At 34.4% G+C, this 18,033-nt stretch overlaps 1 protein-coding gene and 1 long non-coding RNA gene across 2 annotated transcripts; one reads left to right on the forward strand and one right to left on the reverse strand.

Annotated features, from left to right (window-relative positions):
- LOC128216837 (uncharacterized) lies at positions 1 to 3,386 on the reverse strand. The gene is made up of 3 exons (XR_008258144.1): positions 3,303 to 3,386; positions 2,968 to 3,031; positions 1 to 2,164 (listed from the first exon to the last, which is right to left on the reverse strand). It is a non-coding gene; the product is annotated as an uncharacterized LOC128216837 (long non-coding RNA).
- A 4,042-nt stretch (positions 3,387 to 7,428) lies between these two features.
- On the forward strand, positions 7,429 to 17,613 carry LOC128216828 (uncharacterized). Its single transcript, XM_052923514.1, has 6 exons — positions 7,429 to 7,551; positions 8,340 to 8,415; positions 9,009 to 9,140; positions 11,153 to 11,275; positions 14,337 to 15,019; positions 16,081 to 17,613. The coding sequence occupies exons 1-6, from the start codon at positions 7,529 to 7,531 to the stop codon at positions 16,331 to 16,333; spliced, it is 1,290 nt and encodes a 429-aa protein (XP_052779474.1). The 5' UTR covers positions 7,429 to 7,528; the 3' UTR covers positions 16,334 to 17,613.
- Positions 17,614 to 18,033: the final 420 nt, after the last annotated feature.

The following is an 18,033-nucleotide window of genomic DNA, read 5'->3' on the forward strand; positions in this document are numbered from 1 at the left end:
TACAGTTTAAAGTTTATTACAAATGCATCAGGCAAATGTTTAAGGTAGGACATTAAGAAATACATATACAGGTAGACTAAAGGGACTAGACACCAGATAATACCATCGCATGAAAAAAAGAAATTTGTCAAAAACTTACATAAAACCGATATCGCTGTGTACAACGCATTGCATCTTTCTTAATGATGTATCACATCGCCAACGACACATGCCAACGTGTCTTTCGCAGTGTTTGCATTTTTTTCCAATGCGAAATTCACTGGGTTTGTCTACCACATAAATCACAGTGAATTTAAAAATCCCGTCGGTTTATGTACCTATTATAATCACGGGAAATTCACGGGCTAAATGTATACACTATGAACTGGGAAATCTGAATGCGCTATTTTAGTAATGAAAAATAATGAATTATAGGCCTCATTCCACTGCCTTTATATTTGAAAACAAATGAAATTAGATGGATCCCTGGTCAAATAGCCGTACAGATATGCCAGAAGTGGCCCTTCTACGTATTTGAACAGATACAGAAATGGCGTTATGCGCTAATGGGGGGTCTTTTGGTAGGACGAAAGCCTAGTTCTTGGATAGACCTCTACTGAATATAGCTATGGAAAAACCAAACCAACTTCGGAAAAAGGTCAAAAATAAAAAGAAAATATATCCGGATTTTGACTCTTCTAGTGTGCATCAATAGAGAAAATCATAAAACGCTATACTATACAGTTTACCGAAACAAATTGAAATTGCTGATGTCACTTGTCTAAAAGCCAGTTATATTATTGTCATATCACGGAGACTTTTTCTAGTTCCTGAAGATATGTCCCTAAATGATTATGACGCGTGTTGAGTGTATTGTCAGTAGTGTGATATACACGTCTGTCATTACGGGTCAATCGTTGTAATAACAAGAAAAACGCACTTTATACACAACACAGAGTTGTAGGCAAAAGGGTTCATTATTCTGTTTATTCAAAAACAAAAACAAATCGACATTTTCGAATTCCTATTTTGACATTCGAATACCAAACGTTTAATCGAATATTCGAATATTTAAATATTTGTTTGCAGCCCTAAACATAATGAATTATAGGCCTCATACCAGCTCGTATTAACAACTTTAGGCTTGTCTTGAGGAAATACTGTATTTGACGAATTTTGGACCATCTGGTGTCAAGTCCCTTTAAGGTTACGATGAATCATGGTCAAACAAAAGTGTAAAGGCTAAATACTCGTCGATATTTAAGCACATAATGGTCATGCATGTATTTATCTGTCATGGTAAACAGGCTATTTGTTCAAAAAAACAAATGCGCATACAAGATTTACACAACGGTATTCAGCGCTAGAATACCACAAATTAAACAACATCTAACAAACAGAAGTGATATTGTAAACACTATCAATCACACGGCATACAAGCATACTCATTTAAAATTAAAAGACACCGTTAAACAACAAAACAATATAGGTTATTGTTAAGGAAATCATAACAGACATTAACTCTCACATACAAATTATTAAGCAGTAAACTTTATAAAACTTTCATTTCTTTTTATGGGAAAAAAAATCACCAGAATAAAGGCAAAAGTAGTTCAAAACCTTTACTGGCTTTTGTCCTTTAAGGACTTTTCATGAATTTATGCAAGAATTTAATAGATATGGGTAAAGTAATATGTTTCAAAGGAGATTGGAAATATTGATAATACGAAGGTGGCTTTCTTTTGCTCGAATTATTAAGTTTTAAAATATTTCAAAGCCTTTTTTTAAATAGTTGATTGTTTTTCATTTTTATGAAAATTTAAAATGTATTCACGTCGTTCAAATATTTCGAGTATTCCAAGGCCATGGACATTATGATTGATCGATTGAATATATGAGGAATATTAAAAGACTTTTCAATGGACTGGAGAAGAAAGTTCAAGATCATTTTTATTACCTGGGGAAAGAGTTCAAGGCTTTTTATGGACTGGTGGAAATAATTTTATTTTATGCACTGGTGGAATGATTAAAGGTTTTTGATAACCCTGGGGTGATAATTTAAGGATTTTTGATGGACTGCAAGAAGAACTTGTAGGATTCGAAGACGCCATTGGGATCCTCCCACTGGGGATAGTGTCCTATCGCCGCGTCTAGTACAGTTATACTTGGGGATGGTACTACTTTCCTGTGGATATAAAAAGGAGATGACAGTTATACTCGCGGATGACACTACTTTCCTGAATAAATAAAAAAGAAGACAGGAATTATCGCGGATGGCACTACTTTCCTGTATATATAAAAAGCAGATGACAGTTATACTCGCGGATGGTACTTATACTTTCCTGTGAATATAAAAAGGCGATGACAGTAATACACGCGGATGGAACTACGTTCCTGAAGAAATAAAAAAGAAGACAGGAATACTAGCGGATGACACTACTTTCCTGTGAATATAAAAAGGAGATGACAGTTATACTCGCGGATGTCACTACTTTCCTGTGAAAAAACAGTCACACTCAGGGATTTATTTTATGTCCTGTGGAAATAAAAAGAAAATCGCAGTAACACTCTGGAATTGAACTTATTTTCTGTGGAAATAAAAAAAGAAGACCGCAGTAACACTCTTGGATTGAACTACCGGTACTTTTCTGTGAAAATATTGGATTGAACTACTTTTCTGTAGAAATAAAAAGAAAATCGCAGAAACAGTCTGGGATTGAACTTCATTCCTGTGGAAATAAAAAGAAAATCGCAGTAACACTCTTGGATTGAACTACTTTTCTGTAGAAATAAAAAGAAAATCGCAGTAACACTCTTGGATTGAACTACTTTTCTGTGGAAGAAAAAGAAAATCGCAGTAACACTCTGGTGTTGAACTTATTTTCTTTTTCGATTTTTTGCTCTTGTTTTTATGTGAATAAATTAAGCTAAATCATACATTAAATCAGTTTTATAACACAATAAAATATGTATGAAATGGTGTTTTACTTGTAATGATCAACGAAGGCGTATCCACTGTTAACTGGATCAGATGGCCCATAAATCATGTGAACTGAAATAAGAATATATATCATTAAATAATTAAAATAGTTTGCTGAGTATACAAAATAGAATCATTGTTTTTAGTCATTTTTGCCGAATGTCGGCCATCTTGAAAAATGGCCGCCAAATCGCATACTGCCTGGTCCTCGATTTTCATATATTTCTTTTAGTCTATAGTTTTCATGCTTTTAATTGTAACTTATTCACTCTTTCTTTAAAGTTTAATAATATCTTGCCAATAGAGTCATTCATTATGTACAAAATGATGTGAAGTTTATCACCTGGAAGTTTCGTTTCCAAAAGTGCACCGACCCATCTGTCCTTGTTTTCTTCCCGTTGGTTGAGATATGTTATCAATCTAAAATACAAAATGTCTTGTTAAATAAACTCATGCATCTCGACAAAACATTTAACTGATATAAATTTAACTAATGAATTTGATTCCATGTTATAAATAAGTCATAATTTTCAAAGGCATCAAAAAAGTATTTGTTTTCGGTTTACCGACCTACTCTCAATGTTTGCACCTAATGTTTGTTTTTTAAATTGACTTTACGCGACTAGGCGGATGAATTCACATGATTCGGACAAAAATATAAAAAGAATCGGCACTTATTAAAGCAAGAGTTAATGGCCTTGTTTCACATATGCACGTTCTCACTGGTAATTTGTATACTAAGCATCATGTTAAAATCTTGAATGGTTATTAACCTACAGCTAATTTCAATTCTTTGCATGACTTTTTCATATTTTCAAGAGGCAAAACTCGATAACTATGATAACCAAACTACTTAAGCCTTCTACAATTGCGTTGTTTTGTTTTTGTCATTAGTAGCATGTACGCAAAGTTCTATGTGAAAACTGTAAATGCTAAACATCTTTTATTGTGTTATAATAACCGATTTATTATTAATTATTTTTATTCACATTTAAGGCGCACAATAAAGGCTGACGTATTTTTAAAAAATAGTTTTGAAGCATTTTCATGTTAAACTCATTTGAATTAAATGATAAACACAAAAAATCGCATATGATTTTTGGTGCAGATAACAAAATATTAGCCTTACTAAATGAGGTTTTGGAATTCATAGCTACGCAGCCACAAATTCCACAGTTAGAAAAGGCGCCAAAAAATCGCTAATATCTTTTTATCTGTATATGAATCATATAACTGTGATCTACGCTTTCATTTTGCAGGAAAGTAGTGACATATCAGAGTATTACTGTGGTCTACTTTTTTTATTTTTAACAGGAAAGTAGTGCCATTCCCGATAATAACTAGGGTCTACTTCTTATTTTAACTTGAAAGTATTGCCATCCCGGATTATTACTGAGATCTACTTTTTATTTCCACAGGAAAATAGTGCCATCCGCGGGTATAACTGTGATCTACGCTTTCAATTCGCAGGAAAGTAGTGCCATCCGCGGGTATAACTGTAATCTACGCTTTCATTTGCAGGAAAGTAGTGCCATCCCCGAGTATTACTGTACTAGACGCAGCGATAGGACACTACCCGCAGTGGGAGGATCCGAATGCCGTCTTCGAATCATACAAGTCCTTCTTACAGTCCATCAAAAAGACTTAAATTCTCACTTCAGGTCCATCATAAACCTTGAAATCATTCCACCAGTGCATAAAACGCCTTGAAATTAATCAACCAGGCCTTTAGGATAATTGAAATCATTATATCAGTCCATCAAAACGCATTGAAATAAAATTTAATAAATCAATCAGTCCATCAAAAAGCATTGAATCATTCCCTCCAGTCCATCATACGCATTGAAATCACCTAACCAGTCCATTTAGACACGTTAAAATCAATCCACTAGTTCATTAAAGATGCACTTTTACACCCAACTAAGTTTTACCACGTTTAATACAATTGTTTTAATTTACCAAAAAGGATTAATTAATGTCAAAAGAATGGTTCATATGAAGGATACTTTGTTTAATTTGAAAGAACTGTGCAGAAAACACGGTATTTCTACCTTATGAAACAATGCTAGATCGCAGTAAATCTTTTAGCATTCACCAATCATTTAATATTTTTGCGTTTTCAGCTTTTGAATACACGGTTATAAACTTGTTACCAGTAATTAATATTTTCATGTATGCATCATCTAGTAATAAGTTGAAGGTTTATTACTCAGAATTTATGTTTTTTTATACATGTGTATGTATTGATTTTAAATGAGAGTGTCATTTTAAGAATCATTGTCCAAGAAAACGCATTGCAACAACCAACCAGTCCATTAAGAAGCATTTACTATCCCCCCACTCCATCAAAATGTCTTGAAACATTTTGGCATGCTCATTTGTAAGCCTTCTAATACTTACCTTATTCTAAAAATATAATAACGACAGGAATCATTAAAACATCTTAACATTATTACTTGAGTTTCCAATTACTTTTGTTTTTTTAGGTTAAATTTCTATAAATAAAGGTGATCAAATACAGTGTAAGAAGTGTTCCCAATGGTATCATAATCATTGTGTAAAAGCACCAGTGGATATATCACATGTAGACGTTGAATTCATTATATCCAAACTGTTCTATATTACACTCACTCACTCACTCACTCACTCACTCACTCACTCACTCACTCACTCACTCACTCACTCACTCACTCACTCACTCACTCACTCACTCACTCACTCACTCACTCACTCACTCACTCACTCACCAACCCAACCACCCACCCACGCACCCAAACGCACGCACGCACGCACGCACCTACCCACCCACCCAAAAAAACCTTATAATTTCAATAATATTTTTTCCTTCTTTGTCTATATGGTCAGCAATTGGTCAGCAAATCTCTTCTTTTTCTATATCGTCAGCTAATAGGTCAGCACTTTTGCACGACCACTCAATATCGGGTGGTGCTAAAAGCTGTTACCCGGTATCGCCCGGTGTCCGGTACCACTTGTCGATACCGGATTGAGTGCTACCGCAATGTTATCAGATGACTAATCTCATTATGACATGACCCGCTTTTGTATTGCCTTCTGAAGGTATCATTATCGGATAATGATCTTTGATGTTGGCGGTATGCTTGATTGTTCTATTGTATCTTGATTGTATTTTTTGAGTTATAAACAACCATTTAAAATCGTTTACTGTCATATTTTTGAATTGCAAGATAGGCAAACTAGCGACAATAACAAATAATAGCGAACTCTCACACAAAATGCATAGGTAATTGCACGGAAAAAGATGTGCACAACGCATGTTTAATTATTGTTATAATTTAAACACGCATGATTGATATAAGTTCGTAAGCATATAATGAAAATATCAACAAACACAAAAAAACATAGGTAATTGCACAAACCATTATGTGCCAAACGCATTTTCAATCAATGTTATAATTTAAACATGCATCACGAGACCATCGGTGGACATTGGATAACGATCCTATCGATACCGGGATTTCTGAAGATAGTATTTTATTATCCGTTACCGATTGTGATGTAAATCCCGTATGTATAATGTTTATACAAGAATTGTATATGTATTAGTCAGACAATGATATTGTCACATCTGAAAGTGTCAACTTTAAAAGGCACTGGACCAATAAACAGATACACAGGAAATTGACCCCATGCCGTGAGACAAGTGCAATAAACAAGGGGAAATATCTTGCTGCTCATGCTTGAAGTTAACATATTATAAGAAATGTATACTAAAAAAAAACATGTTTTAAAGGCTTGACAGACAACAAAATTGGAATTTTCTTTTTTACGATTTTTCATACATATAAGATTTAAACCTACCGAGAAAAAACGAATAAGCACGTCGGCGTTTTGAAGATCAACACTGGATGTTAATTCAAATGAATTATTTCTATTCAAATATCACAATAAAAACCAAAAGTCATTTATTATCAAATTATAATGTATTATATTCAAGATTTACAACTTGTTAAAATTGTGAATATTAAGGGGACTGTCAACATATTAATACAGGTTAATCATACTATTCTTCGTTCATCAAACTAACTATTATGTTGTATTTGTGTAACATAATCAACGATTCAAGATTCAAACATATTTATTAAGAAACGTAAACATATTTTTTTCTTTTTACATGATAAGTTAAATTTAGATTATATATCATGTGACATAGTAATAATTATTTCTAATCATGATTAATTGCATATTAATTAAGCATATTTAAGTGAAAGAAAAAAAAAACATGCATGCATAAATAACAATTTTAAAGGCCATGGTTGATTGTTGGGGACATTGATACCGGGCCTATCGATACCGGAATTTCTTAAGGGATTATTATATTACCCGGTACCGTTTGTGACGAAAAACCCGGTATCAACATAATATGGTAGATATCATAAACAGTCATACCGGCTTTTCTCAATATCGACACCGGGTCTCGGTTTTTAGCACCACCCTCAATATCATTCAATTTCGCGACTATTTATTTTCATCATCTGTCAGGATGCTTAGCAATAAGTATAATCCACTGCGGGTCCGTGGTCTGGTGGTATGAAAATTGACTCTCAACCCAGGTAAAAAATAACCATCTGCCTGTAGTGTGGTAACCACAAAAATCGTGTTATTGACGATACCATGTAAGGGAACTTTTTTATTATTTGAACATTCATTATGTTCCCTTAACATAGAGTTGCCAAAACCAAAAATACTCTGAAGTACTGGCTTTTTTAAATGGAATAGTACTTATGGGAGAAACTCACAGGGCAGGTTGCTGCCTAGCTACACTAATGAGAGAACAGGGATACATTTTTATTACTTTGAGTTTGACATTTCTTTTGTTGCTCTGTAACGTCTCAAGTCTGCCATAGTGATAAAATTGTCAAAAGACTTGTTGATAGCCATTTAGGTGGATGAGGCTACAGTCATGCCACTCTACTCTAGCCATGCTTCTTCCAGTGTTGGTATTGGCAGACTTGTTGCATTCATCGCCTTTGTCATTCAATCCAGTTTTATCAATATTCTTAAGCCTTTCAAAGTTAAAAGAGTTAAAAGTTGGATATCAGTCACTCTACTGATCTTCTCAAAAAATCAATACTTATTTCAGTCATGTAAAAAAAGGACTGATGCTTGTCAACATATGCCTGTTATGTGGTTATAGCTACAATAATGTGCCTTCAGGGATACTTTTTTTATTTTGATATAAATATATACATGTATGTACATTGAGGTTGCACATAACTTTTTATTTAATTTGTGGTAACTCTTAATTTGTTATCATTCACCATTTCTGTGTAATAAGGTATACTTATCACTACCCAAGGGAAAGTAAGCAACGCTGACAGGATTTTCTGATATTTTTCAGACTTGAGTCCAATATGTCACTACTGTCTGGAGCAAAATCTGGACCGAGTTTTCAAGTGTATAAAACATTAGTGAAGGTATTTCACTTGTTATTTTCAATTAATTGAGATATATATATAAATGCATAACTATATAATTGCTAATTTCTCAATGTATGACAACTAATATCACATTGTTTTAATCTTTTAATCTTGTATTTATATACCAATCGGACCCCCACCCCCACCCCCCTCCTTTTGGTCCTGGGAATAGTGGGGACTTTTGGTCCAGCCAATCCCAGGTAAACCTCGCCCTGCGTGGACAAACTGCTGGTCAAATCTCCGCCAAATGCCCCTGCACTCCAGGGACATCCTAGCTAAGGCCCATTCCTTGCTATTTTTTGCGCACCCCCCCCCCCCATCACATTCACTTGGCAATGCAGTGCCACCTGGAAGATAATAACATGGCCCATTTCCCCCTTTATCCGTGGTATACCCCGATCCTGGGGGGGGGGGGGGGCATGGTTGCTATTGACTGGTGCATGAGTGGAAACAAATAACTTCTTTGTTTCCCTAATTTCAAATTTACATGAGTGGTCTTTTAATACGTAATTAATTCAGCTGGGCAATACAACTATATAACATTGATAAAACGCTTGTTTGACTTTATATTTCTTTTCATGTTTCTCCAGTTTGTTAGAAGCTGTCGAAATGAAGCGTATGATCGATACCCACTGTTGTTTTACGAACAGTTCCAAACTTCAAAGGACAGACATTTCAGCTACATGCTGCAGAAATTGCGACCCAGAAGAAGAACATCCCAGGTATATGTTCACTAGAGGGTGTGTGAAATATTATGTTAGATAATAAGTATCTTCAGTGGTCGAGAGTGTAAGATAGGTTCATCCCAACCCGAGCATAGGTTTTTTTTACAAAAAAGATGTTTACTGATTTTCTGAGAACACCATTTTGAAAGAGTTGGTATGAACTATTTTACACAAGCGGCCATGGTAGATGTTTTTATTCCCATCTCAGTTAAACTAAATACCGTTTAGCAAAAATGTATTTTTATGCTGGAACTCTTTTTTGTGTTACAAGTGAAGAAAAGGTTGTTCCATGTGGATATTTTTTATCTTTGCCCTTGGGCAAGGTAAGGATATCCAGCAAAAACATTTGGATCTACTTATATAGAAATATATAGGGCTTACATTTTTTCAGCTCCCCTTGAAACTTTTTTCCCAATATTTATAAGCAAGTTCCATCCCTCTGAGATATTTGCAGAGTTCTGTACCTTGATCTACTGATAAAAACAGACAAGCATGGACATCCTATCTTTTGAAGTTAAGCAGTTTGATGACTATCCCCCTCTGTCATAAATTTAACATTTAAATCAATTTTTCATAAAACTTGTCAACATTTAAATGCAAAAGTTTGTTTTTCTATAAACATAAATCCCAATTGATGCAAGTTTTCATTTTTTCTTTCTTTAATTTCAACATTTTAATCCTATCTTCATGACTTTTGTTCAGAATATTTGAATCTGAGACAATATTCTACCATTATTTCTACTCCATAGACAATTAATGAAAGTAACAAGCAATTTTTAATAACTGCCCACTAACTATATAATCTTTAAAAAAAATCCATTGTCAAATAAAAAATCTATTTTACTATTATATGGTGTACCGAATTGCCTCATATCCAAAAATATTTTGAAGGCGACTATAAATTAATTTCTAGATTTTCATCCCCGCCCCCTGCTCTTTTTATTCGCCGCTTTTTAGTTTTATTGACTCAAATAAAAGATGTTGAACTCAGTCTTTTTTGCATACCTGTCTGGTACTGTCTGGAAGTGGTGTTTATTCGTACCTACGGTTCAATTAAGGAATGAATTGCGGGGTTGATGTCATTATCGGGGTATGAACGCAATTGGGTTGGTCAATGTGTGTGTAGTCCGACCCAATTGCGTTCATATCCCCGATCATGACATAAACCCCGCAATTCATTCCTTATATTTACACCAATAGTTCATTATTTCATTCAAGAATTGTTAAAAAACTACTTCATTTTATTTAAGAAATTATTTCAGTAATCCGTTCTTACCCATTCTGTAAATAGAACGACCCGACTATAACCGGAAACATTTTTTTCAAATGACGTCACAAAGATCAACCACTTGAAATCACTTTAAAACTTAAAAATTGAAACACTTCTGGCACCAATATATTTAAAATATAATAAACTAACACTTTCTAAAATGTTGATCTATATTTTACGGGACCTGCTGACACAATACAACTAATAATAAGATCAATAGCTTTCATGCATATTGTTATGCAATATATTACGATCCGAACATATCCGAAGATGTTGCGTTCATCGAAGGCAGTTCATTTAAGGAATGGAAGTTGAGGTGTAAATATTGTATTTGAACATTCACATTTGAAAAAGGAGAAATGTTACTATTTTGTTTGTGGCTCGTCTATAAAGTCTTGTATGCAATAAGCAAGAACATGAACATATATTCAAAGGTGAAACTGTCATCAAAAAGAAAGAAAAAATGTCACCCCCATCCCCCATTTAAAAAAAAATGGATGAAAATCTAGCAAATATTTTTTTTTTAAATAAAACAGCATGCTCTCACTAAACTCTTCATACTGTTGATGTTGCTTCCTTTCTCTGATTGTTATTTATCCTGTCACTTGTAAACATGTATATTTTTGTCAACTTATGACGTAATGCAGAAGGGTTTAGATAATATTATGAATGTTCTAAAAAACAATGTGTGTGTGTTTTTTATACCGGTATATTATTTTTTACATATATATTATCTTAGAAGTTCAAAAAGAGCAGCGCAGATCCTAAAGTATACAGACATGATAATAGTCCAGGACAGAGAGACCCTCTTGAAGTCCTGAAAATTCAGTACGAGGTTATGAAGGCTACGGGAAATATACAGGTACATGTATACATGTTCACATCTATTTTATTTTGACTAGAATGATTTCATAAATAATGGCTCCATAGGTAACTCCATAGGTAATAGTTAGCAACCACATTATACTATGTATAGGACGCAGCATAAATAGGACGGGGCAAAATTAAAATACCTGAACAATTGGGTAAAAAAACATTAATACCATAGGTAGAACTCATTGAAAAATGTCCAAATAAGCAGACACCATTTTTGTTCTTTACACAGTATAATATGCTATTATATTTATCTTCTAAATGATTAGGTTGCAATTGGCAGGCCAAACACAGCCTGGGGCTGGCTTATCTTTTAGAAGACCAGAAAGAATTGCCTCTTTTCTTAGTGTTCATCATGAATTCCCTATCGAATGCCTCTATTCTACCCATGCGCCAGCTTCTTTGAACATTCACTTAAAATAAAACTTAGAGCCAAATAAAAAATAGGTTTGTTTCTGGTCACATGCCCAAAAAGATTTAGGTTGAAGGATTTGTTTTTTATTCTTCTAAAAAGGCATGTTTAAAGAAATACTGATTTTTTTTCTATGAAAAATAAAACACAAACAGTACTGATTAAAGTTCCAAATTTGGCATCCAATCTGTAGACTGAATATGTTTGTAAATGACAGTATCTGTATATACTAAGATTTATTTGAATCTTTAATAAAAGCAGGACTAAAATTTTAATTGGTCCTTTAAATACCAACACGGTCCTGCAATGCAAATTGTGTTGCATGACCTCAAGGCCTGCAATGTCATAAAGACTTATATTAAGACTGATATTACTTCTCCCCCATTCATGGGGAGACATATCGTTTTGGTCCTGTTCTTCATTCCATCAGTCCGTATGTCACACTTTGTTTCCCCTCTATAACGTAGTAGAATGCTTTGACCCAGGAGCTTCAAACTTGTTATGGAGGTTGGTCATGACCAGTAGATAACCCCTATTGGTTATGAGATCAGTAGGTCAATGGTTGCCGTTACCAACAGGTTAAAAAAATATTTTTTTTGGTGGGGACCATAAGCTGGAAGATGGTTTTCCTTCTTTTATAAGCTAAAGAATGCTTGCTACCAGGAACTTCATACTTGGTATGCCAGCTGTTCATGACTAGTAGATGACCCTTATTGATTATGCGATCAGTAGGTCAACGTCCAAGGTTGTGATGACATAAGCTGAAAAATGTTTTCAGCTCACTCTAAAGAATGCTTGTACCAAGGAACTTCATACTTGGTATGCCAGTTGGTCATGACCAGTAGATGACCCCTATTGGTTATCAGATCAGTAGGTTGATGGTCAAGGTTGCTGTTACCTTCAGGTAAAATATGATTTTTAGGCGTTGATCATAAGCTGAATAATCAGGTTTCCGCTTTATTATATCCTGAAGAATACTTGCACCAAGCAACTTCATACTTGGTATGCCAGTTGGTCATGACTTGTAGATGACTCTTATTGATTTTGAGATCAGTTAAACAAGATGGTACTTCTTACATCCATTAATTTTAAGCTCGACTATTCGAAGAATAAGAAAGGAGAGCTATCCTAGTCACCCGAGCGTCGGCGTAACTACTTATGTTAAAGTTTTTGTAAGAGTTTTTGTACCACCTCAAATATTTTCAAAGTCCATTGAAATATGGCTTTGAAACTTAGCACACTTGTTCACCATCATGCCCCCAACCTGTACACAGGAGGACATAACTCTATCAAGCATTTTGACATGATTATGCCCCTTTTTCTACTTAGAATTTATGTAAAAGTTTGCGTACAACCTCAAATATTTTCAAAGTCCATTGACATCTGGCTTTGAAACTTTGCACACTTGTTTACCATCATGCCCCCAACCTGTACACAGGAGGAGGTAACTTTATCAAGTATTTTAACAAAATTATGCCCCTTTTTCGACTTAGGATTTATGTTAAAGTTTGCGTACCACCTCAAATATTTTCAAAGTCCATTGAAATATGGCTTTGAAACTTTGTACACTTGTTCACCATCATGCCCCCAACCTGTACACAGGAGGAGGTAACTTTATCAAGCATTTTAACAAAATAATGCCCCTTTTTCTACTTAGAATTTACGTTAAAGTTTGCGTACCACCTCAAATATTTTCAAAGTCCATTGACATCTGGCTTTGAAACTTAGCACGCTTGTTAACCATCATCCCCCCAACCTGTACACAGGAGGAGGTAACTTTATCAAGCATTTTGACATAATTATGCCCCTTTTTCTACTTAGAATTTATGTTAAAGTTTTAGTACAACCTCAAATATTTTCAAAGTCCATTGACATCTGGCTTTGAAACTTAGCACACTTGTTCACCATCATCCCCCCAACCTGTACACAGGAGGAGGTAACTTTATCATGCATTTTAACAAAATTATACCCTTTTTCGACTTAGAATTTATGTTAAAGTTTGCGTACCACCTAAAATATTTTCAAAGTCCATTGACATCTGGCTTTGAAACTTAGCACGCTTGTTAACCATCATCCCCCCAACCTGTACACAGGAGGAGGTAACTTTATCAAGCATTTTAACAAAAGTATGCCCCTTTTTCGACTTAGAACTTACGTTAATGTTTGCGTACCACCTCAAATATTTTCAAAGTCCATTGACATCTGACCATCTTGATCTGACATCAAGCCCCTTTTACGACTTAGAATTTACATTAAAGTTTGCTTACCACAAATATTTTCAAATTAAATTTATGTAAATTTCTCAGCACATTAGATTGAAATCTAATTTAACAGTGATCCTTGCATGTTTCGCCAAAACTTTTCAATCCATACACCAAAAAGCGGCAGAATAGTCGAGCGCGCTGTCTCTGTGACAGCTCTTGTTAATATTTATAGGATCATTGATCTCATGCAGTAGATATTCACTATTGAATAGGGGTGAATAGGTCAAACAAGGTCACTATAGGTTTGTCCCAAGTTCAAAATTACCAATTTCATGTCCATCAACGATTATTTTTCAGCTACGACCACACAATGGGGGAGGCAAGCACTTTTACAATCCAACATTTTAGTTATGAATTTCATTATATATTTTTAGATGCCCAAATCTATGAGACCAGAAGATTGGTATGCGCTGAGAAACCTGGATTTAAATGCCAGCAGCTTGCTTTACAAGTCGATCAAACAAGAGGAAGAGATTCTTGAAAGAATTAAACTCGGACACATCCAAAATGACGAAGAGTTTGTAAAAGCTACCGAGAGTGAGACTTCATTACAAAATCCATTTTATCTGGATTTTGAGGATAACACTTCACGTCAACTGTCAGCGAATGTTTGGAATGACAGATTAGCGAATTGTTTTGGAAAAAATGTCGTAGTGAATTGTCAAGGGATTAACTCATTTCGTGAACATATATCAGTTAATAGCATTTGCCGAAATGCTTTTAACAACTATTCAACAAACATTTATACTGATATGAACAGAAGTCATAAATGTCCTTTGAATTTGCACTTTGTATGTCAGAAAAATATTAACATTGGACAATCGGAAAAGGACTTTCCTTCATCAAATTTTCATCATGTACATCAGGAAAGAGAAATTTTTCCACGGGAAAAGTTGGTCTTCATTTCGAACTCTTCACCCAATGTGTATGAAAATAACACGGACGATATTCCTGTGATATTCAACTTCGGTTTAGAAATTCGGCAAGATCTTGTGTTAGAATACGCCATGAGAAATAACATTAGGCATGCCACATTGCCGATATCAAAGTTTGTAATGTAAGTCACCTCTTTCATTTGATTTGATAAACATGTTTGTTTTTCTTTACTGAAAGTAGCGCCAAAATAGACCAGATTCATTTCATAGTTACAAATATATCTATTTTCATAGTTTGGTCTAAAAATCGTTATCGTAAAAATTAGAAAAAAATGACCCCCATCCTGAAATCAAAAAATGTCCCTTTTGCATAACTGAAAAACTTAATACGTAAATATATTGCCATGTACGCTTGTTATTGCAGAATATAAAAATATCTTTATTTAAAGAGGAAGGTTTAAAAATAAAAAAAATAAAAAAATAAAAAAATACCCCTCCACAGCATTGACATTTTAGGTGGCATTTCTAAATTTTTCCATGCGGTTTCCTATCAGGGCGGCAATTGGGGGTATCAATCACATTCAGTGAAATATAGAAACAATTTTGCTGAGAAAATATCAGATCACAAGTTAAAAATCGTTTGAAAATTGGTGATTAATGGCTAAAAGCGTGACTAGCGCTTTAAGAAAAAATATTTTTTTGGCATTTTCCAACAGATCTGTTCTATTGTGAGTTATCTTAATACATGTATATGATTGAATTGAAGGCATAGATGTCAAATTTAGCTGATTCTGAGACAAAAAATACAAAAGTCAAATCGGTCGATCTGTGAGAGTGCAGCTTTTACTGTTACTATAATGTGTGCAAGACTCTAAATACCTCATGAACTGTGTGAAGTGCTATAAATATTGAACAATACTTTTTAGTTTTAACATTATATATTTTACAACGATTGTGTAGAAAGTTATGATAAGTTATGATAATTTAAACAAAGTCACTCTCGTTGGCACAATGTTGCGCGAGAGTTTGGTCTTGTGTTGTACGGAAAATTGGAGTGACCAGAGAAAACCAATTGTCCGGCTTGGTGACCACTAACCAAACTCACATGTGCCCAGGCTGGGATTTGAACACAGGTCGCCTTGGTGAGAAGAGAGTGCGTAAACCACTACGCTAACCAGTCAACCACGTAGAAAACTTTTTGCTTTATACACATGTAATTGTATATGTGCTTATGCATTTTCAGGTTGACAAATAATCCTAACAGAGATGAGATAGTCGTAACACCAGTTCAACAGTTGGAGATTCTACGGGACGTCGAAGCTGGTATTGACTGGGAAACGGCTATTTTCAACAACCTACTGTACCCTTCACAAAGACTTGTTAGAACTTCAAAAGCGTACCAAGCCATTCGCAAGAATCGACATGCCGATTATTATTTACCGATTCATGATTTGGTGATGGATACTTTATTGAAGGCGAAGAAAAAGAAATGTTAAGGAACAAATATTTACAATAAAGCATGTGTGGCAATTGCAAAACACATGAGCCGATTATTTGGTTGCAGAAATACTTGTGTGTTATTATACCTATAGAACAATTTAAAAAACAAAACAATTGACTGGATTGTACATTGCATTGTCTTGAATATAGATATGCTGTTTATAATAAACAGACAAACAGTGTTGGAACGTATAAACTTCTTGTTATGACATAAACTACCTGTTATGACATTAAATCCCAGCTTCATAAAGTGATGTAGGGACTACATAGGAATTGTGTGCATGATCATGTTCGTTCGTCCGTCCATCTGTTTCTTTTTGTCCGTTCCATATCTTTCTCACTCAAGGTCAGATTTTCAATTAATTTGGCATGGTGATCACCGTAGCAATAGGATGTGTTGTGCACAAGACCGGTGTTCCTTCTTTAAGGTCAAGGTCACAGCAATGTTCTGAACTTAGTGTGTATTACGGTCCGTCCAGTTTTCATCCACTCCATATCTTTCTAGGCTTCCAAGGTCAGAGTTTTAAATGATTTGGCAGAAGTTACCACCATAGCATGAAGATGTGTCGCTCACTTGATTTTCCCTTCTTCAAGGTCAAGGTCACAGCAATGTTCTGAACTTAGTGTGTCCGTCGGTCTGTCCTGTTTTCATCCACTCCATATCTTTCTTAGTCATGGTTGGATTTCAAAATATGTTGCAGAAGTAACAGTACGGCAGAAACACGAGGACGAATCATGCACAAGACTTGTTTCCGTACTTTCAAGGTCAAGGTCTCAGCAAGCTTCTGAACTTAGTATGTCTCGCTCTATAAGCCTAACTGATAAAAAATAGTGTCCTGTCCATATATATCTTTCTCATTCATGGTCAGATTTTAAAATAATTTGGCAGTAGTGACTACAATAGGATGAGGATGGGTTGAAGACAGGATTTCCTAATTTAAGGTCAAGGTCACAGCAACCTTCTGAACTGAGTATGTTTTGCTATATAAGCCTTACTGATAATAGTTTGTGTCCCTACCATATCTTTGTCATACATCATATTTTAAAATCATTAATCACATTCTGTGATAGCTCTAGTTTGCTCAAAGAATATTGACCTTGGAATATGAAAGAATATTGACCTTGGAATATGAAAGAATATTGATCTTGGAATATGAAAGAATATTGAACTTGGATTATAAAGGAATATTGACCTTGGATTATGAAAGAATATTGACCTTGTATTATGAAAGAATATTGACCTTGGATTATGAAAGAATATTGACCTTGGATTATGAAAGAATATTGACCTTGTATTATAAAAAGAATATTGACCTTGGATTATGAAAGAATATTGACCTTGGATTATGAAAGAATATTGACGTTGAATTATTAAAGCATGTTGACCTTGTATTATGAAATAATATTGACCTAGGAATATGAAATAATATTGTCCTAGGAATATGAAATAATATTGACCTTAGAATATGAAATAATATTGACCTTAGAATATGAAATAATATTGACCTAGGAATATGAAAGAATATTGACCTTAGAATATGAAAGAATATTGACCTTGGAATATGAAAAAAAATGATCTTGTATTATGAAAGAATAATGACCTTGGATTATGAAAGAATATTTATCTTGGATTATGAAAGAATATTTATCTTGGATTATGAAAGAATATTGATCTTGGATTTGAACAACGCCCATT

Source organism: Mya arenaria, chromosome 14, assembly GCF_026914265.1.
Source record: "Mya arenaria isolate MELC-2E11 chromosome 14, ASM2691426v1".
NCBI lineage: Eukaryota > Metazoa > Mollusca > Bivalvia > Myida > Myidae > Mya > Mya arenaria.